This window comes from Myotis daubentonii, chromosome 16 (genome assembly GCF_963259705.1).
Source record: "Myotis daubentonii chromosome 16, mMyoDau2.1, whole genome shotgun sequence".
NCBI classification, from domain to species: Eukaryota; Metazoa; Chordata; class Mammalia; order Chiroptera; family Vespertilionidae; genus Myotis; species Myotis daubentonii.
In genome coordinates this window covers 35,986,726-36,011,682 of record NC_081855.1, presented here as the reverse complement: position 1 = coordinate 36,011,682, position 24,957 = coordinate 35,986,726, and the positions used below count along the sequence as shown (strand labels likewise).

General features: G+C 36.2%; 1 protein-coding gene across 3 annotated transcripts in view; it reads left to right on the top strand.

Moving 5' to 3' along the window:
- Positions 1-24,957, top strand: part of BRIP1 (BRCA1 interacting helicase 1) — a 133,294-nt gene that overhangs the window by 17,145 nt on the left and 91,192 nt on the right. For all 3 annotated transcript variants that reach the window (XM_059669774.1, XM_059669775.1, XM_059669773.1), the window contains 3 exons: positions 1,072-1,245; positions 9,931-10,058; positions 12,142-12,261. In XM_059669774.1, coding sequence (XP_059525757.1) covers positions 1,072-1,245; positions 9,931-10,058; positions 12,142-12,261 — 422 coding nt within the window. The remainder of the gene's footprint in view (positions 1-1,071; positions 1,246-9,930; positions 10,059-12,141; positions 12,262-24,957) is intronic.

Genomic DNA, 24,957 nt, shown 5'->3' with positions numbered 1-24,957 from the left:
TTACTTTTATGAAAGACTGTTTGATACACATAATGAATCTGAAGTACCATCTTGTATACATTTTAGTTACATAATTAGATTGCTTTGACCTAAAGTGTTAGCAGAATTTAAAAGTAAGCATGGGTGTGTATGTATATGTATGTATATGTGTGTGTGTGTATGTGTATGTATATATGTATGAATATATAATGTTTTTTAAAAGGAAATGTTTGGGTTACTGATAACATTATTAAATATTAAAAATAAAAAGTAAATATTTTATAAGCTTTTGGTTGTCCGTTTTGATTCTTACTGATGTTAAATTAATCTTTGGGGGAAAATGAGATTATCTTAACTTAAAATTTTAATGAGATTCTGGAAAATAGAATTAGTAGTATTTCTGTAGTATAGAGAGGAAAATAATGTCAGTACTCTTTAGAGAAAATAAATTACTCAGCTTTTTTTATATCTATGAATTGTATATTGAAACACACAGGCACATAATGTAGATATTGCAAATTTGTATTATATTAAAGTATTAAAAATGACCTGTTTTATTTAATTTGAATATTGACTTTAAAGTGTATTTTGATACATGTATCATAATTGCTACATCATGAAACATGTTTCTGTTTGAAATAGAAGTATAATGTGGGAATGATTTACCCTTATGTGTTTACATTATTATTTAACATATTGAACTTTCAAATTCTTGATTAAGGGAAATAGCAGTAATTAAGATATTTTAGGTCTTTATTCCATGATTGATATTTTAATAAATCTCAATATAAATTAATACTTGCATTGTTGTGCCTTTATTACATTATTAATTTTTTATAATTAAATTTTAGTAACTTATGTAAATAACACGATAACTTCTCTACATGTTTCTGGCATAAGTGTTGCTCTGCTGTCCCAAATTTGATGTCCAGATTTGCCAGGTACTTTTTCAGTTTTAGCACAAAAAGTGTTTCATCCTGGGATAGCTCCCAATCCTGGGCAAATTGGGGTGTTTGCTTACCCTAACTGCATAGAAAGATTGAGTTAAAAAAAATTAGAAATATTGTAAATAGAAGTTCTTTTATTTTTTAGGAAAGCCAATGGATGAAAGCTTAAGTAAAAAAGCTGAAGTATCATTGTCATGTTGTTGTACATGCCATTCAAAGAATTTTACAAACGATGACATGAACCAAGGAACTTCACGTCATTTCAATAGTCCAAGTACACCACCTTCTGAAAGAAATGGCACTTCATCACCTTGTCAAGGTAGTTCATATTTTGCTGGGGTCTGTTAGTATCTGTAACAGAAGCCTTATTTATTGCTGTTATGAGACCTTATTTAGATAAATTTGGTTAGCATAATTGATTATGTACTTCTACATATATTCTCTGCAATTATTTTAGATAATTCATAGAGTAGTCAGAAATCCTTGGATTTTTTTATTCTTGGCTTGACTTTTCATTTATTCAGACATTTTGCTAGCTTAAATTAGTTTTTGAAGGCGAGGCAGAATAAATGATGTTCAGAGGCTGATGTTATTTGTAGGCAGTATTATTAATTATACTAGAGGCCCGGTGCACAAAAATTTGTGCACTCGGTGGTGGGGGGGGTCCCTCCACCCGGCCTGTGCCCTCTCGCAGTCTGGGACCCCTCGGGAGATAACGACCTGCTGGCTTAGGCCTGCTCCTGGGTGGCAGAGGTTCAGGCCCAATCCTTAGGTGCAGACCCTGGTCGGGCTCAGAGCAGGGCCGATTGGGGAGTTGGGGCGCCGCCCCCTGTCATGCACAGAGCAGGGCGGATCGGGAGGTTGCGATGCCACCCTCAGTCACGCTCAGGGTAGGGCCGATTGGGGGGTTGGGGCACCGTCCCCTGTCACACTCAAGGCAGAGTCGATGGGGAGGTTGCGGCGCCACCCCCCGTCATTCACAGAGCAGGGCCATTGAGGGGGTTGGGGCGCTGCCCCCTGTCACGCACAGAGCAGGGCCCATCAGGGGTTGGGGAGCTCCCCCCTGTCATGCACAAAGCAGGACCCATCAGGGGGTTGGGGCGCTGCCCTCTATCACCCACAGAGCAGGGCCAATCGGGGTTGGGGCGCTGCTACTCTCACACTCAGGGCAGGGCCGATGGGGAGGTTATGGCTCTACCCTGTCCCATACAGAGCAGGGCCTGTGTGTGTGGGGGGGAGGTTGGGGCGCTGCACTCTGTCACACACAGAGCAGGGCCGATCAGGGGGTTGGAGCGCCGCACCCTGTCACACATAGAGCCGCAGGACGATCAGGGGGTTGGGGAGCTCTCCCCTATCAGGCACAGAGCAGGGCTGATCAGGGGGTTGGGGCGCCTTCCCCTGTCACGAACAGAGCAGGGCAGATAGGGAGGTTGTGGCCCCGCCCCCTGTCACACACAGAGCCGTAGGGCGATCAGGGGGTTTGGGTGCTGCCCCCTGTCACGCTGATCCCGGTGCTGGGAGGCCTCTCAGCTCCGCTGATCGCGGCTCTGCTGATCCCGGTGCTGGGAGGCATATTACCCTTTTACTATATAGGATAGAGACCTGGTGCACGGGTGGGGGCCGGCTGGTTTGCCCTGAAGGGTGTCCTGGATCAGGGTGGGGGTCCCCACTGGGGTGCCTGGCCAGCCTGGGTGAGGGGATGATGGCTGTTTGCAGCTGGTCACACACCCTTCAGGGTGGGGGTCCCCACTGGGGTGCCTGGCCAGTTTGGGTGAGGGGCTGAGGGCTGTTTTTAGGCTGGCGGCTGACTGAAGCTCCCAACTGCTCCTTTTTTTCTTTTCTTTTTTATTATTCTGGACCAGCTTTAGCTCTGGCTCCAGCTCTGAGGCCTCTGCTGCTGAAAGCAGGTATCTGGTTTGTTTGGGTTCTATAATCGAAACACTGTATCAACTCCAGCTCTGAGATCCCAGCTGCCTGAAAGCAGGTTTCTGGGGTTTTGTTTAGCTTCTATATTTATAACAATGTTTCAAACTGCAAGCTCAGAGGCCGGCAAGGCAGGCGGGGAACGTTGGTTTCCTCCGTCACTGAAGCAAGCAAGCCTCATGTTAGCTTCAAGCTGCCTGGCTGCCGGCCGCCATCTTGGCTGGCAGTTAATTTGCATATCTCACTGATTAGCCAATGGGAAGGGTAGTGGATGTACGCTAATTACCATGTTTCCCTTTTATTAGATAGGATGGTAGAATTTCATAAAACATACTAATTTGTATTGTAAGACAAACTCTAATCCGCCTCATTTATTCTTGATAAATTTGCCTGATCTTCTGAGGTTAGTATTCTAAAAAAATACAGTAATGCTCTAATGCAGCCGTGGGCAAACTACGGCCCGCAGGCCGGATCCGGCCTGTTTGAAATGAATAAAACTATTGAAAAAAAAGACCATATCCTTTTATGTAATGATGTTTACTTTGAATTTATATTAGTTCACACAAACACTCCATCCATGCTTTTGTTCCGGCCCTCCGGTCCAGTTTAAGAACCCATTGTGGCCCTCGAGTCAAAAAGTTTGCCCACCCCTGCTCTAATGGGATCTTCTTTATAGGTTACCATGTTCTTTTCCCTGTCTGCCTTGAGATTCTCTCTTTGTTGTTAGTGTTTGACAGTTTTAATATAATGTGCCTGGGAGAAAGCCTTTTTGGATTGAGATAATCAGATGTTCTGTTAGCTTCTTGGATTTGAGGACCCAGTTCTTTCTATAGGTTTGGGAAGTTCTCATCAATTATTTGTTTGAATAGGTTCTTCATTTCCTTCTTCCTCTTTTCTTCTGGTATGCCCATTATTCTTTTTTTTGTTATTGTTGTTAATCCTCACCCAAGGATATTTTTCCCATTGATTTTTATAAAGAGTGGAAGAAGGGGGAGAGACAGAGAGAAACATTGATGTGAGAGAGACACATCGATTGGTTGCCTCGTGAATGCACCCCGACCAGGGCCAGGATTGATCCTGCAAACGAGGTACCTGCCCTTGATCAGAATCGAACCCAGGACCCTTCAGTTTGTAGGCTGACACTCTATCCACTGAGCCAAACTAGGGCCCCATTATTCTTATATTTTTCTTTCTAATGAGTCAGATACTTCTTGAATCATTTTTTTTTTTTTAACTCACGATTCTCTCTCTACTTCCACCTGAGTAATTCTAGATTTCTGTCTTTAGTATCATTAATTCTTTCTCCCATCTGGTCTGCTCTATTTCCTAAGCTTGCTAGTTCTTTCTTCATCTCATTTATTCAGTTCTTCAGTTCCAGAATTTCTGTTTGGTTCCTTTTTTTTTTTTTAAGTGTCAATCTCTTTGGTGAAATACTGTTAAGTTTTGAGAGTTTCTTTATATATTTTGAGTACATGTTTATTTAAAAAATGTAGTTGTAGGTTTACTTTAGATTTAAGATGCATTTCGAGTTAATTTTTTAATATGGTGCAAGGTATGGATCCAAGTTCATTTATTTTCATATGGATATCTAATTATTTAGCATCATTTATCGAAAAGGCTATCATTTGTCCACTGCATTGCCTTTGTAAAAAATCAGTTGTCAATTACAACTTTCATTTTAACATTATTGTGAGTTAGAGTATGTAGAATTTTCTCTTTAAGAATCAGATGGCATAAATCATGGTTGTATTCTGATACTCTCTTTATACTTTCAAGTAAATTCTTTAATAAGATGTAACCTAAATACATAAAAGTGCACAAATTCTAAGTGTATAGTTTGAAGAATTTTCACAAAGTAAACACACTAATGTACTCCCATCTAGATAAAAAATAGGATATGACCAACACTTCTCATCCTCTTCGTTAGTCACCTTTCCACAGGTAATTGCTATCTTCCCTTCTGTCACCATTAGTGAGCTTTGCCTTTTTATAGAAATGAAATTATATCCATCTACTTTTGCTTAATGTTGTACTATGAGATTTATTTGTGTATTGCATATAGTAGTACTTATTGCTATATATTATTTTCTATGAATATACTGCAATTTATTAATTTATCTTACAGTTGTTAGACATTTGGGTGGTTTCTGCTTTTGGTTATTAATGCTATTTTGAACATTCTTTTCGAAACATATGGACATATATATATATATATGTATATATATATATTTTTAGATGTATTTTTTTATTGATTTCAGAGAGGAAGGGAGAGGGAGAGAGAGAAATGTCAATGATGAGAGACCATCATTGATTGGCTGTCTCCTGCATGCCCCCTACTGGGGTCTTAGCCAGCAACCCAGGCCTGTGCCCTGACTGGGAATGGAGCCCTGACCTCCTGGTTCATTGGTCGACACTCAATCTCTGAGTCACGCCAGCTGGGCAATTTTGAACATTCTTATTCATTCTGCTACAAATAGGTATTTTCTACCAGATAGATACTTAGTAATGGAATTGCTGGTCATAGTGTATGCATATGTTCAGTTATAGTAGTTACTGCCAATATTTTCCAAAGTGGTTGAACCTTTAGCACTTGGTATTTCTAGTCATTAAAAATTTTACCCATTTTGGTGCTTGTGTCATGTTCTCATGAGTTTTAATTGGTATTTCTCTGTTGATTAATGAGGTTGAGCATCTTTTAGTATGTTTATTGGTTGTTTAAATATTCCTTTTATTGAACTGCATATTCAGGTTTTTTGCCCATTTTCGAATTGGGTGGTTTCTTATTCATTTCTAGGAGTTTTTTTTAAAAAAAAATATTCTGGCCCTAACCGGTTTGGCTCAGTGGATAGAGCGTAGGCTTGTGAACTGAAAGGTCCCAAGTTCGATTCCAGTCAAGGGCATGTACCTTGGTTGCGGGCACATCCCCAGTGGGAGGTGTGCAGGAAGCAGCTGATCGATGTTTCTCTCTCATCGATGTTTCTAACTCTCTATCCCTCTCCCTTCCTCTCTGTAAAAAATCAATAAAATATATTTTTAAAAAATCTGAATATATCTCATTTCTTTATAACTTTGTATTTTAGAGACTTAACCTTTTCAATAAGTTTCCTGCAAACTTCTCTGCTATAAAGAACATGGAGATAAACCTTTTTTGTATATGTAGATAATATGATTTTTATTTTAATGAATTGGGTATTAATCTTTTTTGGCAGATGGCAGTTCAGTTTTTCTAAAATTAAATTATTGTTTATGGTAGCTATTCCCTACCCTTTAATGGGCCCATACAAATTTGCCCCTTGGTTTATTTGGGGCAAGGTTTCTCAAACAGGGCACTATTAACATTTTGAATTGGATCATTCTTTGTTGTGGGACTGTGCTGTGCATTGTGGGATATTTAGCAGCATCTCCCGGGCCTCAACCCACTAGATGCCAGTAGTTTTCCTGCTGTCTCCTGCCTTTGCTGACAACAAAAAAATGTCTCCAGAGATTGCTCAATGTTCCTGGTGTGGGGATAGGGGTGTTAAAATGGTCCCAGTTGAGAACCACTATGCTAGTTTGTTTTGTGGGTATTTTACCAATTTGCCTGGAAATTGCGGAGCTCAAAATTACATGTCTTTCTAAAATATATATGGAAATGCAAAGGGCTAAGAATAATAGCCAAAGACACTCTTGAGAATCTGGTTAAGGTGAGAAGACTTAATCTATGGGATAGGCCAGTGGTTGGCAAAGCGCGGCTCACGAGCCACACGCACCTCTTTGGCCCCTTGAGTGTGGCTCTTCCACAAAATACCACGTGCCGGCGTGCATGTACAGTGCGATTGAAACTTCGTGGCCCATGCGCAGAAGTCGGTTTTCGGAAAGGAGATAGATGAGACAAGTATACAAGACGAGTGTGGATGGAAGAGTTGGAAGGGGTCTACCTCAGCGAACGTACCTCAATCAGATTGAAGACGTTTTTAGCAAAGGCCAGCTTAGGAGCACCCTAATTAAGTTAATAACAATGTACCTACCTATATAGTTTAAGTTTAAAAAATTTGGCTCTCAAAAGAAATTTCAATTGTTGTACTGTTGATATTTGGCTCTGTTGACTAATGAGTTTGCCTACCACTGAGATGGGCTGACTTACTATATATAAAGCTATAGTAATTAGAACACTTTGGTATTGGTGCAGTGTAGACCCATGGAAAACAATGGAGAACCCACATTTAGTTCCACATATAGCCAGAAAGTTTTTTTTTTTTTTTTTTTTTTTTTTAAATAGAAGTGCTCAGAGGGCAAAGGAGGGACTTTTCTATAAGTGGTACTGGGACTCTCAGATATTCCTATAGAAAAAAATTGAAATTGTAGCCCTATTTTACTTCATACAGAAAAGTCCATTCCGTGTAGATTAATGATCTAGGTCTGAAAGGCAGAATTATGGTTTTAGAATTTTCAAATGATGTTCCTATGAGTCTTAGGAAAAAGCATGTCTCATAGCGGGGAAAGAATAGTGGTGGACCAAAGAAGGCCTAAGTCAGTGATGGCGAACCTATGACACGCGTGTCAGAGGTGTCAAGCGAACTCATTTTTTTGGTTGATTTTTCTTTGTTAAATGGCATTTAAATATATAAAATAAATATCAGAAATATAAATCTTTGTTTTACTACGGTTGCAAATATAAAAAAATTTCTATATGTGACACGGCACCAGAGTTAAGTTAGGGTTTTTCAAAATGCTGACACGCCAAGCTCAAAAGGTTCGCCATCACTGGCTAAGTCTTTCATCCTGTTTTGGAAATTGTAAGCAATTTTTCTTTAAAAAATATTATCCTTAGAAAAAGCTTGAAAACCAATGCTGTGTGTGGTATAGATTCACTTCTGCGTTTATTCAGATAAACTTGTGTTTTTGAAAACAGTACTAGTCTTGCCTACAGATCTTTCTGCCCTAATAGTCTGTAAATTCTTTAAGGCCAGGAACTGTTTCTTTTTCATGGTGTCTGGAATTGTTTGGGCTTGATAAAATAAATGCTTGTTTAGTGAATTCAAGGGAACTCATAAAGAAGAACAAAGAGGAAGGAAGGTACTTTTAAGAACACACATTTAGGGAGCGGGAGAAACCAATGTATAGGGATAGTTAAGAACAGTTTTACAGACATTAAGGAAAAAGGAAATGTGTTTGTTATCTTCCAGAAGACAGAGTATTATGTTTGGCTTTATGCCTAAATTTATCCTTATGTATTTTGGAGTCAGACAGCAGGAGTTAGTCACATCCAGGCTCTGCCTCTTACTAGCTGTATGATACTGGCATGTTACTTGACTTTCTAAAAACCTAGTGTTCATATTTATACCAGGTGTACCAACTAATAATGCGGATTTTTTTCAATAGATGGAGTTACACATATGTTGATATATATGCAATTTGGTATGTATGTTATTTTGTTGTATTGATAGCAAGCTTCAAAACTTCATATGTCAAATTTGCTGAAGGTGTTAACATCATAGATATTTTTGGGCTTAAAAATGTCGAATTTCATGCCAAAAAAAAGAGCATTTGTGGGAAGTTTTAATTTATTACTTTATTTTGAAGAAAAGTGCTGCTGAAAGTTATCGTATACTTTGGGAAGTTTATGATGAACATGCTCCATCTCAAGATACTTGTGAACCCTGGTTTAAATGCTTTAAAAGTGATGATTTCGATGTGAAAGACAAAGAACGGTCCAGGTCAACCAAAAAACAATTAAAAGCATTATTGGATGAAGATGCATGTCAAACTCAAAAATAACTTGCAGAAAAATTAAACATTGCTCAGCAAACAATTTCTAATTGTTTACAAGCAATGGGAAATATTTCAAAGGAAGGAAAATGGGTGCCACATCAACTGAATGAAAGACAAATGGAAAACTGAAAAGTCATCAGTAAAATGTTGCATCATCGGCACGAAAGAAAGTCTTTTTTGCATCGAATTGTGTCTGGCAATGAAAAATGGATTTATTTTGAGAATCCCAAATGCACAAAATCATGGGTTGATCCAGGTCAACCATCAACATCGACTGCAAGGCCAGATCGCTTCAGAAAGAAGACAAAGTTCTGTGTTTGGTGGGATCAGGTAGGTGTTAGTGTATTATGAGCTTCTAAAACCAGGTGAAACCATTAATACTGATCGCTACCGACAACAGATAATCAATTTGAACCATACTTTGATCGTGAAACGACCAGAATGTTCCAGAAGACATGGCAAAATAATTTTGCTTCATGATGATGCACCATCACACACTTCAAAACCAGTTAAAGACACGTTAAAAGATTTTGCCTGGGAAGTATTAACCCACCCGCTGTATTCACCAGACCTTGCTCCTTTAGATGACCACTTGTTCCAGTCGATGGCACACGCGCTTTCTGAGCAGCACTTCAAAACATATGAAGAGGTGGAAAATTGGGTCTCTGAATGGTTTGCTTCAAAACAAGAAAAGTTCTATTGGGACAGTATCCACAAATTACCTGAAAGATGGGGGAAATGTGTAGCTAGTGATGGACATTACTTTGAATAAAGCACTTTTGATGTTTCTCTTGAAATTATTGTGTTTTCTTTGATTACAAAATCCGCATTATTAACCAGTACACCTGGTAAAATGGGATGATGCTATTTGATGAATTACAAGGTTGATGACCTTGAGAATGGGTTTTCAGGATTGTGGGATTAAAAAGTAGATTATAAGAGCTTAACTTTACTATATTTTTAATCCTAACAAACATAGAAGCTTAGTAAGAAAGTGACATTGAGACATGTAAAGAAATATTTTTATAGAAATGAAATACATTTTCTTGAGAGAGTCTTACAGTTATATTTTTAAAATCACATTGGGAGTGGTATACAAAAGTATAAACCTGTTAAAATTGGACTTTCTTATTGAAAACATATTTCTCAAAATGTTGTCTATATTTTGTTAAAGTAATCTGGTAAAAAAGTGCTTTTAAACATGTTTAGCAATTCATTTTTTAAAATATGTTAATTTCTAAAATAAGTCTACATCTTGATTCCAATTTTTTCTTAGGAAAACTGCATAAGTGTAAGTTATTTATGCTGATTTTTTAACTTCTTTTTTAAGACTCGCCTGAAAAAACTACGCTGGCTGCAAAATTATCTGCCAAGAAACAGGCATTCCTATACAGAGATGAAAATGATGATTTTCAAGTAGAGAAGAAAAGAATTCGATCCTTAGAAACTACACAGCAGGTAAACAGAGTTTATTGGCAGTGAAATAATCCCATTAGTTATAGCTGAACAAGGCTGTCAGATATCAATCTAGTTTTCAGTGTCACTTGTGGAGATTAGTGGGGTCACAGATGTAAAGTAAATGGTAAATTGTTGTAATTGAATTTTAGCTAGTTACTCATTACAATGGAGTTTATTATAAAAGACTAGAGGCCTGGTGCACGAATTCATGCATCAGAGGGGTCCCTTGGCCTGGCCTGCAGGATCAGGCGGAAACTGGCTCTCCAATATTCCCCAAGAGGTCCCGGATTGCAAGAGGGCGCAGGCCAGGCCAAGGGACTGCACCAGTGCTTGATCGGGGCTGGGAAGGGACCGTGGGAGCGCTCCAGGTTGTGTCCAGCTTGTCTGGCTCAGTCCCAATTGGGCAGACCCCAGCAGCAAGCTGACCTACTGGTCGGAGCATCTGCCCCCTGGTGGTCAGTGTATATCATAGCGAGCAGTTGAGCTGCCTTAGCATATCATTAGCATATTACACTTTGATTGGTTGAAAGGATGAGTGGACACTTAGCATATTAGGTTTTTATTATATTGGGTTACTTACAATCAATGTCATTAAAGTGAAACTGCATGATGCTTACTTATATATGAGGAATTTGATAATAAAATATTTACTTAGGGCATATATTAATAATAGAGCTACTTTGTACATTTTAACTCCTCTGTTGTTTTTATCTAATAATGGCATATTTTTTGTCCAAAATTCCTTTTATATGAATGTTTATATCATGGATACTTTTGGTATTGGTAGTTTTAATATATTTACAAGGTTTACTCTTATTTACTGAGTTTTTAATATCAATACAGGATAAAATTTTTCTAAAAATTATTGAAAGGCCTAAATTACTAGATAATTTAAATGGCAGTACTTTTCATAGATGAATACCATGTTTTCTCATAGAGTTTATGGCAATGAGATGGGGAGGCTAGGACTTTTAATAGCCTTAATTACAAATAAAAAGGGTATTATTTAATCAGCATGTCATTTGCACGTAATTGAATATTTTTAATTGAATATATTTAAAAAGTTTTTGCATTCTTATGTAGTTTATTTTACTTACCATCTTTAACTTTCATAATTAAACCATTTTTAGAAATAGAATGAACTAGTTTATTTTTAGAAAAACACCAATTACAAATGAAGCGTGGATCTTTAGAAAATTCCCCCTTCCCCTCAAAAATGTGTACATAGAGTTGGCTGTTGTGAGGTAGGACTCAACATATAACACTTATCCTTGACTTCTTTGGGTCTCATTTCTTTTTTGGTAGGAATGGGATCATGAATAGAAATGTCCCTCTCCCTTTTATAATTTAAGTAAATTGGGTTTTGGCAAGTAGAAAAAAAGGATAGACTGGAAAGCAAACTTAGTGGTATTTATGAAATAAATTTAGTCAAATACAACTTAGATTATCAACTATCTAGTAAAAGTAATAGTAACCAAGGAATTCTGTCATGTAGGAAATTATGAATATCTACATTTAAATTATTTTGAGTTTTAATTTCCAATGAGGTTTCCACTTTATTTGCTTTTTTACTTTCCAGTTAGATATGTAATTTGGACTTTGCTATAATACTATACTTGGTGTCCATATGGTGGAACTATTTTATGAGAAGATCATTTTTCAGTACTATAGTTTTGAATATCACTAACTAAAGCTATTTTGGTTAGGATTAAGGAGGTATTACTATATTTTATTTTACTTAGGTCTTGTAATAAGGTGCCTGTTTATGTTTTTAAAAATTATTTGATTATCGTCAGTTAGAAATAGTCATTTTTAAATGCTGAAAACAAACACAGCTATTTGGACCTTGGGGGACAATTAACCTGCTCAAACTTTTTTTTTTCCTTTTTATTGACTTTATTGGGGCGACTCTGGTTAACAAAATTATACAGGTTTCAGGTGTACAGTTCCACAATATAACATCTGTACACTATTGTTGGTTCACCACCCCAAGTCAAGTCTTCTTTCATCACCTTTTATCCCCCCACCCTTCCAGCCTGCTCAAACGTTTATTTTAAACTTTATTTTGGTCCTGTGTTTACAGATTAGAAAACGGCATTGTTTTGAAAAGGAAGTACACCATTTTGATACAAAAGTTGCTTCAGGAAAGACCACAAAACTCAACTCTCCATTAAGAAAGATAAACTCCTTTTCTCCACAAAATGTATGTATTTATGCCATTGTTTAGTAAGGAGAATGTGGAATTTGTTAAATCCATGTTTGAAAAAGGAAGAATAGTCTAATGCAAAGAAAAGTAGAAAACCACTCAGAAGTTCTAAGTGCTATCACATCTCTGCTACTAATGTATGAGATAGTAAATCCTATCTTCTCTGTGCTCCCTTTTCATCATTTGTAAAATGTAAGAATGGAACTAGAAAGAGATCTGAACGTTTTCTGCCTCATCAATATTCTTATGTTTGTGAACTCCACTTCCCTGAAGTTCTTTCAGTGTCCTTAGAGCAGCAATTCTCAAGTAGTGGTTGGGTAGCATAATAGTACTGTGTGTATACTAGTATATGCATCCATCCACAATTCAGCTGTACGCTTGGTGTTCCTGAGAGGACAGTGGGTGTCAGGGAGGGGCTATCTCACTGTCCCCATCCCAGGCCCTGGCTTCCTTTGCAGGGCATGACAGCAGAGTCAGAGTTCTCTGGGTTAGAGGGAAGGCACATCATCAGATCATGGAGCTCTGGAGATTCTTTTTTTTGTTCTTTAATATATTTTATTGATTTTTTACAGAGAGGACGGGAGAGGCATAGAGAGTTAGAAACATCGATGAGAGAGAAACATTGACCAGCTGCCTCCTGCACACCCCCCACTGGGGATGTGCCTGCAACCAAGGTACATGCCCTTGACTGGAATCAAACCCAGGACCCTTCAGTCCGCAGGCCGACGCTCTATCCACTGAGCCAAACCGGTCAGGGCTGGAGATTCTTTTTTTTTTTTTTTTTTAAATATATTTTATTGATTTTTTACAGAGAGGAAGGGAGAGAGATAGAGAGTTAGAAACATCGATGAGAGAGAAACATCGATCAGCTGCCTCCTGCACATCTCCCACTGGGGATGTGCCCACAACCCAGGTACATGCCCTTGACCGGAATCGAACCCGGGACCTCTCAGTCCGCAGGCCGACGCTCTATCCACTGAGCCAAACCGGTTTCGTCAGGGCTGGAGATTCTTAAGATGTTTTTCAGGTGCTCTGTGAGGCCAAAAGTATTTTCACAGTAATATTAAGATGTTATTTGCTCTTAACTTTTTTTTTTTTACTGTCTTGACATTTACACTGATGCAGAAGCAATGCTGGGTAAAGCTATTGGTGACTTAGCACACTAAGATAGTGGCACCAACCTGTACTAATAGTATTTTTCTTCATCATTAATATACAGTTTTTTAAAAAGCCAGTTTTACTTAAGAATGCCCTTGATGAAGCAGTAAAATTACTGTTTATCAAATCTCAGTGCTTGAGATTTTTAACATTCTGTGTGAAGAAAGGAGTGGTGCTCATGAAACACTTTTGCCTACAGGAATACAATGATTGTCTTGAGGAAGAACACTGGTGGTAGGATAGTTTGGATTGTGAGCTGAACTAGCTACTTTTTTTCACGGAACCTCATTTTTACTTGAAAGAATGACTGACAGACTATGGTGATTTTTCTTCTTTATTTTAATAGCTACAGTGATTTTTTTTTTAAAAATTTTATTACTTTTTTTCTGCTCTTTATTTTCAAATTTTCTTTTTAAAAAATCATTTTTATTTTTCAATTACAATTGACATACAACATTATATTAGTTTTAGGTGTACAACCCAGTGATTAAACATTTATATGACTTATGAAGTGTTCACCCTGATAAATCTAGTATCCATTTCACACTATACAGGGACTGTTCTTTCCTCATTGTGTAATATTTCTTAATCTTTAACAGAGTGGCATATTATAAATCACAAAAATTTTTTCTGTTAATTCTGGAATAGGTGATTTCATAAAGAAGTAGAAGAAAACTGTTTCATAAGATTTAATATTTATTGTACTACAGCTTCTGAAATTAGTTTATCACCAAAATTCTTAAAGTAATTTAAAAAATGCATTCTGTATTTTGGAACTTTTTTTATGTTGACAGTTTATATGACTCATATTTTATGTATTAGATTTTAATCTATCATATAAAGATCTTTTAAAAAATATATATATATGTTATTGATTTTTTTTACAGAGAGAAAGGGAGAGGGATAGAGACTTAGAAACATTGATGAGAGAGAAACATCAATCAGCTGCCTCCTGCACACTCCCTACTGGGTATGTGCCCGCAACAAAGATACATGCCCTTGACCAGAATCGAACCTTGGACCCTTTAGTCCGCAGGCTGACGCTTTATCCACTGAGCCAAACCGGTTAGGGCGTATCATATAAAGATCTTAAGGTAATTTGAGGGACTTGTACAAGTACCATTTCTTTTTAGGACCTGTTCCTTCAAATGGGAGGAAAAGGATGGTGGGACTAGATTTAGTATACCTATATTTCATTTAGATCTAACAGCTCTAAATTCTAAGGATGCTTTTCCTATTTTGATTCCTATAATATGCTTTTAGGGAGGGCAGTATTTATTTTTTAAAGGAATGGTTATTTGGATTAATAAATAATGGTTTCATTCGTTTATCCCTACAAAGATATAAATGTTGTAGTCTTCATACATTTGAAATCTGCAGTTGTATTATTTTTTTAAACATTCCTTCATAAATTAAATGACTTTTGTCTTCCACTGAATTTGACATTAAAACTTTTTAGGTTTTTCTTTCAAATTTTCTCAGTTTTTAGTAAAATAATTTGGTTCCCATCCTGTGGATTAGAGAATTGGATAGTTATCTTTTTACCTTCCTATCATTTCCAGTCTCCTTATTGTCTCTTCAATTCAGAAAATGGTGTCAATACCTCCTCTCTTATTTGAATTACCTTTCATGGTCACTGGAATGGACATTTAGTTTCCTTTTTTGACTGCTAATTTATATGTTGAAGAACTAGTCTCCATGTGGTCAAAATATAGTTAAGAAAAACATTGTTTTTAAAAGTAGAACATTACCATTCTGATATTACTTTGTTCCACTATTTATAATCATTTTCTCTAGAATTTATTTGTATTGTTTCCATTCCTTTAGCAAATCCTCACAATGGGGGAGGTATTTTTACAGATACATTATTTTGCTTTTATTTGTTTGTTTATTAAATAAATGCTAACATTGTCTATATTCCTTTACAAAAGTGATACTTTTTTATTTGTGGTAGCATGTATTATATTAATTTATTACTTTCGCCTAGTGTGTAGAAAAGACATAGGTCCAGCAGAGAGCGCTGTTGACCTTCAGATAAAGTCTTGTTGGGCAAAACCTTGGATTTTTATTTTTCCTTTTTCATCTTAATTCCTGCCTTTTCATTTTTTCTGTCTTTGTCTTTGACTCTATCTCTGTCTCTGTCTTTCTCTTCCACATTTTCTCATTCCCTTTCTTTCTCTTTCCCTCCCTCCCTCTCTTCAACATTTGGCATGTTCTCTAGGATCTCAGGAGAAAATGACCAATTTTCTCTGAAAAGTATTTTACAAATCATTTTCTCATAGTTTTAATTTACTTTTATTTAACATAACTGCTTATGTAGTGATATGGTGTTTACTATGTGCCAGAAACTCTTCTAAGCACTGTAGAAATATTAGTTTGCCTGATAAATACAGATTCATGTGAGTTAAAAGTTAGTGTCAGGTCTTTTAACTTTTCTGTGAATTTGATAGTTTTCAAAATAAGACAAAAGAGCTTACTTCAAATTTTATATTAACTCTATGAAAAATGTCTTAATATATTCCCCAATGGCAGATGAAGAAATTAAGGCACAGAACATTTAAATAGGTTGTTTATGTCACAAAACTGATGAGTAGAGGCTGGTTTAAAATAAAACCCAGGCTATCAGCTTTAGAGTTGATCCTCTCAACAACCTCACTATTCTCCCTCTGAATAAACTCTTTTCAGATGACATTTGGGGAAAAGGTAGTTCATTTTTGTACAGTTACAGGTCATATTATATGCAATACCATATAGACAATTCTTTTAACTTAGGTCCTCTTTTCAGTCTCTCAGCATCCTGCTCTTTTCTTTACAATGTTTAACAAAGTTTATATATTTATTTGTAGGTTTAATTGTTTAGTTTGCCTCCTTGCCAGCATGTCCATAAGGACAAATATGATGTCTTTCTTGTTCACGTTTTTTTTTTTTTTAAATATATTTTATTGATTTTTTACAGAGAGGAAGGGAGATAGAGAGTTAGAAACATCGATGGGAGAGAAATATCAATCAGCCGCCTCCTGCACATCTCCTACTGGGGAAGTGCCCGCAACCCAGGTACATGCCCTTGACAGGAATCGAACCTGGGATCTTTCAGTCCGCAGGCCAACGCTCTATCCACTGAGCCAAACCGGTTTCGGCTTGTTCACGTTTTTATAACCAGTATCTTGCACAGGACCTGTATCTAGCAGTCTTACATGTTTGTTGAATAAATGAATGAAAAAAAAATGGCCAAAGTTAAAGATGTGCACAACTTGCCACTATTGTGGCTTACAGATTTTACTCAGATCCATATACTTAAGGAGGGGTGACCATGCTATTAAATAGAGGCAACTTAAAGCAGGTTTTAAAATGTTTTCTTTTTCTTCTATGGCTCATTTTGGTTGTAGCATACAAAAATAAAAGATCAAACAATGATTTCAGGGACCAACAGGCAAATAGGTGCTTAATATAAACAAAAGATTAGAAATAACTTTCGATTTCTTTAGCTACTCTCAGAACAAGTTGTTAAATAATATTACCAACTAGTTGAAGTATAATATATTCAAGGCAGACAAATTTTTGAACCAATTATATGTGAGACACTTAAGTAGATACATGGAACAGACTGACAGCTGTCAGTGGGTACAGGAGGACAGGATGAGAGAAGGTGAAGTGATTATGATTAGCCCAAGAACATATATGCATAACCCATAGACACAGACAACAGTGTGGTGATGTCCAGAGAGAAGCGGGGCTGGGTGGAGGTGAGCAAAGGGGGAGAAAATGGGGATATTTGTATTAGTGTCAACAACAAAAATAAAGTAAAAAAACCACCAGTAACCTGTATTTCACAAAGTTATCTTTATATATAAAAAGCTAAGTGACCGACTGACAGGCTGGCATATATGATGCACACTGGCAATTTAAAAATAAATGTTGACTTGTGCATGCATGATACATATAAAGCTCTCACTGGCGCCAGTCGCACGTGTGTGTTTCGATCTGTCATTGTCGATCGTGAATTTGGAATGCCATAGATTACTAGGAGAAATTATTAATTTGAATGTTGCATTTGGTGGGAAAGTTCTTCTCAGAGGAGGTTTTCGACAATGTCTCAGTGTTGTGCTGCATGCTGTGCGATCAGCCATAGTACAAATGAATTTTTAAAAAAATAAATTTAATGATTTTTTACAGAGAGGAAGGGAGAGGGATAGAGAGTTAGAAACATCGATGAGAGAGAAATATCGATCAGCTGCCTCCTGCACACCCCCTACTGGGGATGTGCCCGCAACCAAGGTACATGCCCTTGACTGGAATCGAACCCGGGACCGTTCAGTCCACAGGCCGACGCTCTATCCACTGAGCCAAACTGGTCCGGGCAGTACAAATGAATTTAAAGTACTGTAGTGTTTGGGGATGTTTCAGACAATTGTCTCTTAAAACAAATATGAGATCAGAGGATTCCGCTTATAGCGAATGGTTAGTAAAACTTGGAGATGGCAAACTTGATAGCAGTTTTCATTTAGGAATGGATATTATTGAAATCCCCCATGAAATGATTTGTAACAGATCTATTATTGAAGCTACCTTTGGAAATAGTATATCTATAGATAATATTAAAAATATATCTAAATGTGCGATTCTTTGTCCTAAAAATGAGCACGTTCATAAATTAAATGAAGAAATTTTGGATATACTCGATGGAGATTTTCACACCTGTTTGAGTGATAATCCCATCGATTCAACTGATGATGTTGAAAAGGAAAATTTTCCCATCGAATTTCTTAATAGTGTTACTATTTCGGGAATGCCATGTCATAAATTAAAATTGAAAGTGGGTGCAATCATCATGCTACTGAAAATATTAATAGTAAAGGGGGTCTTTGTAATGGTACTAGATTTATTATCAAAAGATTGTGATTTTACATAACCGAAGCTGAAGTATTAACAGGATCTGTGGAGGAGAGGTTGTTCAGATTCCAAGAATTGATTTGTCCCCATCTGACGCTAGCCTCCCATTTAAATTAATTAGAAGACAGTTTCCCGTGATGCCAGCATTTGCGATAACTGTTAATAAATCACAAGGATAAACTCTAGACAGAATAGAAATATTCCTACCTGAACCCCCTTTTGGACATGGTCAGTTATATGTTGCTTTCTCTCGAGTTCCAAGAGCGTGTGATGTTAAAGTTATAGTTGTAAATACTTCATCACAAGGGAAATTAGTCAAGCACTCTGAACGTGTTTTTAATCTTAATTTGGTATACAGGAAGATATTAGAATAAGTTTAATAAATGTATCAGTCATTGTTTTTATCAATGTTTTTATATCATGTCTTTGTTATATGTTATTGTTTATTAATCAATTTCTATATTATTTTCATATACATTTTACTAATTTTCTTTAATCTCTGACACTTCTATTATAGAGAAAGGGTGAATAGCGATATTGAAACATTTTTTCTAGTTAATTTCCTTTCAGTGTGCACGAATCTGTGCACCGGGCCACTAGTTAATAATGATATGATGATAGCTTTTTGGAATATATATTTGTACCAGTTAATTTATGTTTTCTCATTTAATTTTTATATCAGCACTGTGAGGAAAATTGAGCAGATATTAGTCCCATTTTACAAATAAGAAAATTGAAGCTAGAAAATATTAGATTATTTGACTATGGTCATACTGCATGTAAATAGTGGAACCATTATTTGAGCCTACTTCTAAAATTGAGTGAATATGGATTCATGATTATAAATGGGGGAAAAAGAGAGCAAAGAAATGACTAAGAAAAAAATGTTTTCTTGTTGGCTGGTGAGGAAAAAACAAAGTTACTGTGCAAAAGAAAATAGATTTTATTATCGCCTGGCATCAAAATATCTTCCTTTAAATAGTCAACCTACAATTGGGAAAATATTAAATTATCTTTAACATTTTTGTATTTTATCTACTAAAGAAGCAAAGGAAATTTAAAACTCAAATTAAAAAAAAATTGTTTGAAAAACCTTTAACAATATAAACCAGTACAGAGTGAAAATTAAAATATTTTCTCTTAAAATATTGCTCCCACACCTTTTTCTGCCTCCCACAAGTAAACAGCATAAACACTTTTATGAGAATCTTAATATTTTTGAATAAATTTACAACAGATATTTTTCATGGTTCTGTTATAGTTTACATTTTTTAAAAAACATTTAATCCTCTTATTTATAGGGATTTATTTTAATATATGTATGAGGCCAGGCTCTAACTGTATGCTTTTCCAAATAGATGATAAGTTGTAGAGTCAACTAAAGTAATTTTCCCTGATATGAAGTTTTGCTATTATTATACACCAAATATATACTTGAATTGGTTACTGGACCTTTTTTGTTTCTCTTTAAATTTTCATTTTTTCAAAGTATGTATGTATTTTATCAGAGTCAAAGATTTCTTTCTACATGGCTTCCAACAAAAAGTAGTAGACCCTGCATTAGTTTTATTTTCCACCAGTTTCCACTATCTGAAGTCAATGATTTGAAATCATTTTACCTGTTTATTCTGATATTTATTTGTTTAAAAATAACATGCTTAACTGCTTTTCTCTTGAATTTTTGGTTTTAGATACCTTCTATTGCTTTCTTACTATTTTTTTTTCTAATTTCTTCATTACTTCTCCCCCTTAACCTTTCACATATTTGGTGTTTACCTTATTGTAATTTTGTCTATATCAAAAAACTGAACCAAATGTTATACTGTTAACAATTTTTTTCCACAAACCAGGTTTGTTTGTTTTTTTCTTGTGCTAATCTTTGTCTTGTCTTGTAATATACGCAATTTTCTATATACTTGTAATTGTTTATACCCAAACTCTGATAGAACTTAAAATCTGTCCGTTCATTCAAATGCATCAGGTCAAAAATGTCCTTTATTTAGACTCTTGGTATTTAGTGGAAATAATGTTTTTATGTTGAATTAGATATATTTTTCTAAATATATTTTATTGATTTTTTACAGAGAGGAAGAGAGAGAGATAGTTAGAAACATTGATGAGAGAGAGACATCGATCAACTGCCTCCTGCACATCTCCTAGTGGGGATGTGCCCGCAACCCAGGTACATGCCCTTGACCGGAATCGAACCCGGGACCCTTCAGTCAGCAGGCCGACGCTCTATCCACTGAGCCAAACCGGTTTCGGCATTGAATTAGATATTTTTTAATGACATTGATATTTTTGTGTATGAAAGGTTACCTGTTTTTTAGAGAAAATTTAGAAATCATCAAAGTGTATAATTAAGTTATTAACATTAATTCTGAATTCAACTATTTTCTCTGTCAAACCATGATATTTTACTTATCTATTCTTATACACACACACACACACACACACACAATTAGTTATCTATTGCTGTGTAACAAACCAACGATTTATTTAGCTTTGTATTCTGGGGGTCAGCAATTTAGGCTGGGCTCAGCTGGGCATTTCTTCTGCTGATCTCAGCTGGGCCACTCATGCGTCTATGGTCAGCTGCAAGTCAGCAAGGCAGCTCTGCTACAGGGGGTTGGTTGTCAGTCCACTGGGACATGGGGTGGATATCTCATCATCCAGCAGGCTAATCCTGGTTTATGTATATAATAACCCCAGGGTTCCAGGAGCAGCATAAGAATAAACCCCAATGTACAAATATATTTTGAGCTCCTCATTGTGTCATGTTTGCTAATGTCTCAGTCACCAAAGCAAGTCACATGGCCAAACCCAGATTCAGGGGGTGGAGTTAACCTCTTGGTGAGAAAAGTTACAAAGTGCCCTGGGCGATTTGGTTCAGTAGACCATCGGCCTGAAGGGTCCCAGGTTTGATTCCGCTTGGGCGCATGCCTGGATTGTGGGCTGGATCCCCAGTAGGGGGGCATGCAGGAGGCAGCCGATAATGATTCTCATCATTGATGTTTCTGTCTCTCTATGCCTCTCCCTTCCTCTCTGAAATCGATAAAAATATATTAAAAAAAGAAGGAAAAAAGAGTTACAAAGTGACCTTGCAAAGGCATATTTGTTTTGGGGTTGCTCTATTTATAATTTGCATCTTAAATTTATCACTGTACTTTCAAATATTTTACTTCATATATAATGTGTAAGAACCTTCTACCACTGTTTTCACTTCCACTCTCATCTTTTGTGCAATTTTGTTACATATTTTACCTCTCTATATATTATGAATGACGCAGTATTTTGTTACTCTTTTTGCTTTAAATCATGTTATTTTTCTTTAATTTTTAATTTTTTATTGAGATGATTTTTTAGAGCGGTTAAAGATCACAGCAAAATTGAAGGGAAGATACATAAATTTCCCAAATAGGTCCTACCTCCATCATCAACATCCCCCACCAGAATGGTGTATTTTAGTATAGATGATGAATCTGCACTGACACATCACAGTCACCCAAAGTCCATAGTTTACATTATGGTTCATTCCTGGTGTTGTACATATAATGGGTGTGGACAAATGCATAATAACATGTATCCATCATTGTAGTATCATTCAGAGTATTTTCACTGCCCTAAAAATCCTCTGTGTGCTGGCTATTCATCCTGTCCTTGTCTCCCTGAACCCCTGCCAACCACTGATTTTTTAATTGAATTTATTGGGGGTGACATTGGTTAATAAAATTATAAAGATCAATGAATGGGAGCTCCTGTTGCTCCACATTCTTGCCAGTATTTAGTGATGTCAGCTTTCTGGATTTTGGCCATTCTAATAGGTATGTAGTCTCCTTGTTGTTTTGATTTGCATTTCTCTGATGACATTATGACATGTTATGTTGAGCATGTTTTCATTTGCTTATTTGCCAACTGTATATTTTCTTTAGTGGGGTTTTTAATTAGGGTGAAAAAGTGAGGTGTCTAATAGGTCTAAAAGGATTTAAAAAGTCATTTTTTAAAATTGGTTTGTTTTCTTCTTGTTGATTTTTAAGTGTTCTTTGAATATTTTGGATAATAGTCACTTATTAGCTGTATTTTTGTAAATATTTCCCCCCAAGAGAATGTCATTTGTCCTCTTATTCTCTCTTTTTAAAAAAAATATGTTTTTATTTATTTCAGAGAGGAATGGAGAGAGTGAGAGAGATAGAAACGTCAGTGATGAGAGAGAATCATTGATTAGGTGCCTCCTGCATCAGGCATGTGCCTGCAACCAGGCATGTGCCCTTGACCGGAATTGAACCTGGGACCCTTCAGTCCACAGGCCGACACTCTCTCCACTGAGCCAGACCAACTAGGGCATCTTCTTATTCTCTTAACATTATCTTTTGCAAAGCAGAAAATGTTAATTATAACGAAGTCCAGCTTATCAGTTCTATCTTTTATAGATTATACCTTTGGTGTTGTATCTAAAGCCACACCCAAGATTATCTAGGTTTCCTTATGCTATCTTCTAAGAGTTCAATACTTTTGTATTTTACATTTAGGTCTATGATCCATTTTGACTTAATTTTTTGTGAAGGGTATAAGGACTGTGTCTAGATTCATTTCTTTGCATGTGGATTCCAGTTCTTCCAGCACCATTTGTTGAAGATACAAATTTTGCTCCATTTTATTGCCTTTGCTCCTTTATTCAAGGTCAGTTGACTATATTTATGTGGGTCTATTTCTGAGCTTTCTCTTCTGTTCCACCAATCTGTTTGTCAATTATTTTACCAATACCACAGTCTTAATTACTGTACTTTATAGTAAGTCTTAAAGTTGGACAGCATAATCCTCCATTTTTATTCTCCTTCAATATTCTTTAGCTAATCTGGGTCTTTCATCTCTCCATATAAATGTTAGAATTAGTTTGTCAATATCCACAAAATTACTTGCTGGGATTTTCACTGGGATTACATTAAATCTATAGGTCAAATTGGGAAGAACTGACATCTTAACAATATTGAGTTTTTCTATCCATGAACATGGGATGTTTCTTCATTTATTTAGTTCTTTGATTTTATTCATCAGAGTTTTGTAGTTTTCCTTATATATATCTTATTTATATTTTGTTAGATTTATTTATACCTAATTATTTTGAGGGTACTAATATAATTGGTATTATGTTTTTAATTTCACACTCCACTTGTTCATTGCCGGTATATAGGAAAGTAATTGACACTTTTCACTTAATCTTTATATCCTGCAACCTTGCTATTAATCACTTACTTGTTCCAGGATTTTTTTTTTTAATATATTTTATTGACTTTTTACATAGAGGAAGGGAGAGGGATAGAGAGTTAGAAACATCGATGTGAGAGAAACATCGATCAGCTGCCTCCTGCACACTCCCTACTGGGGATTTGCCCGCAACCAAGGTACATTCCCTTGACCGGATTCGAACCTGGGACCCTTGAGTCTGCAGGCTGACGCTCTATCCACTGAGCCAAACTGGTTAGGGCTCCAGGAGTTTTTTTTTGTTATTTCTAATTTTCTATGTAGGCGATCATTCCATTAGTAAAGACAGTTTTATATCTTTCTTCCCAAGTTGTATACCTTATGTTTCCTTTTCTTGTCTTATGGCATTAGCTAGAACTTTCAGCATGATGTTGAATAGGAGTGGTGGGAGAGGACATACTTGACTTGTACCTGATCTTAGTGGGAAAGCTTTAAGTTTCTCACAATTAGGCATGCTGGTTACAATTGTTTTTGTTTTTTTTGTAGATTTCTTTTTTTTTTTTTTTTTTATCAAGTTGAGGAAGTTACTCGCTACTCCTAGTTTACTGAGTTTTTATTATGAATGGGTGTTGGATTTTGTCAAATGCTTCTTCTATTGATATGATCATATGCATTTTCTTTTTTAGACTGCTGATGTTTAGACATTAATTGATTTTCCAATGTTGAACCAGCCTTGCACAGTTGTGGTCTGAGAGCAGACATTGTATGATTTCTATTTTTTAAAATTTGTTAAAGTGTGTTTTATGGCCCAGAATCTCAGGTTCCATCTGAGCTTGCGATGAATGTGTATTCTATTGTTGGATTAAGTAGTCTATAGATGTCACTTATATCCAGTTGATTGATGGTGTTATTGAGTTAGACTATGTCCTTACTAATTTTCTGCTTGCTAGGTCCATCCATTTCTGATAGAGGAAGCATTTTTCCTAAAGTTTATAATTTTCATTGGCTAGAATAGATTCTGATGATTGGGATAGACTTCCGAAAGCAGGACGGCTAGGCTGGCAGGTGGACTCAAGAGCTTAGGATCTCATTGTTACTAAAAGAACAAGGTCATTCCTAAGGCAGTTCTGAAACAATCACATACTAATGTTCTCTCAGATGAGTAACTACAAATCAAAGTAAACAGTAGAAGAGTAGCTGACACATAAAAAGGTCACTGTCACCTCATGTCGAGGAAATAATTGAAGTAGCTCAGCAAATAATAAAATAAAAAATGTTTCAGAACAAGCTGTTACATTCATTTGGTATCAATAAAATGGTCCAAAATAAACCAGAAGACCATGACAAGTTATAGCTGTGTAAATGATGAAATCTGATATTTACTGTTTAAATTCAGCAGCTGAAAGAATCGCTTTGTAAAGATGAAAATGAAGTTTACATTAC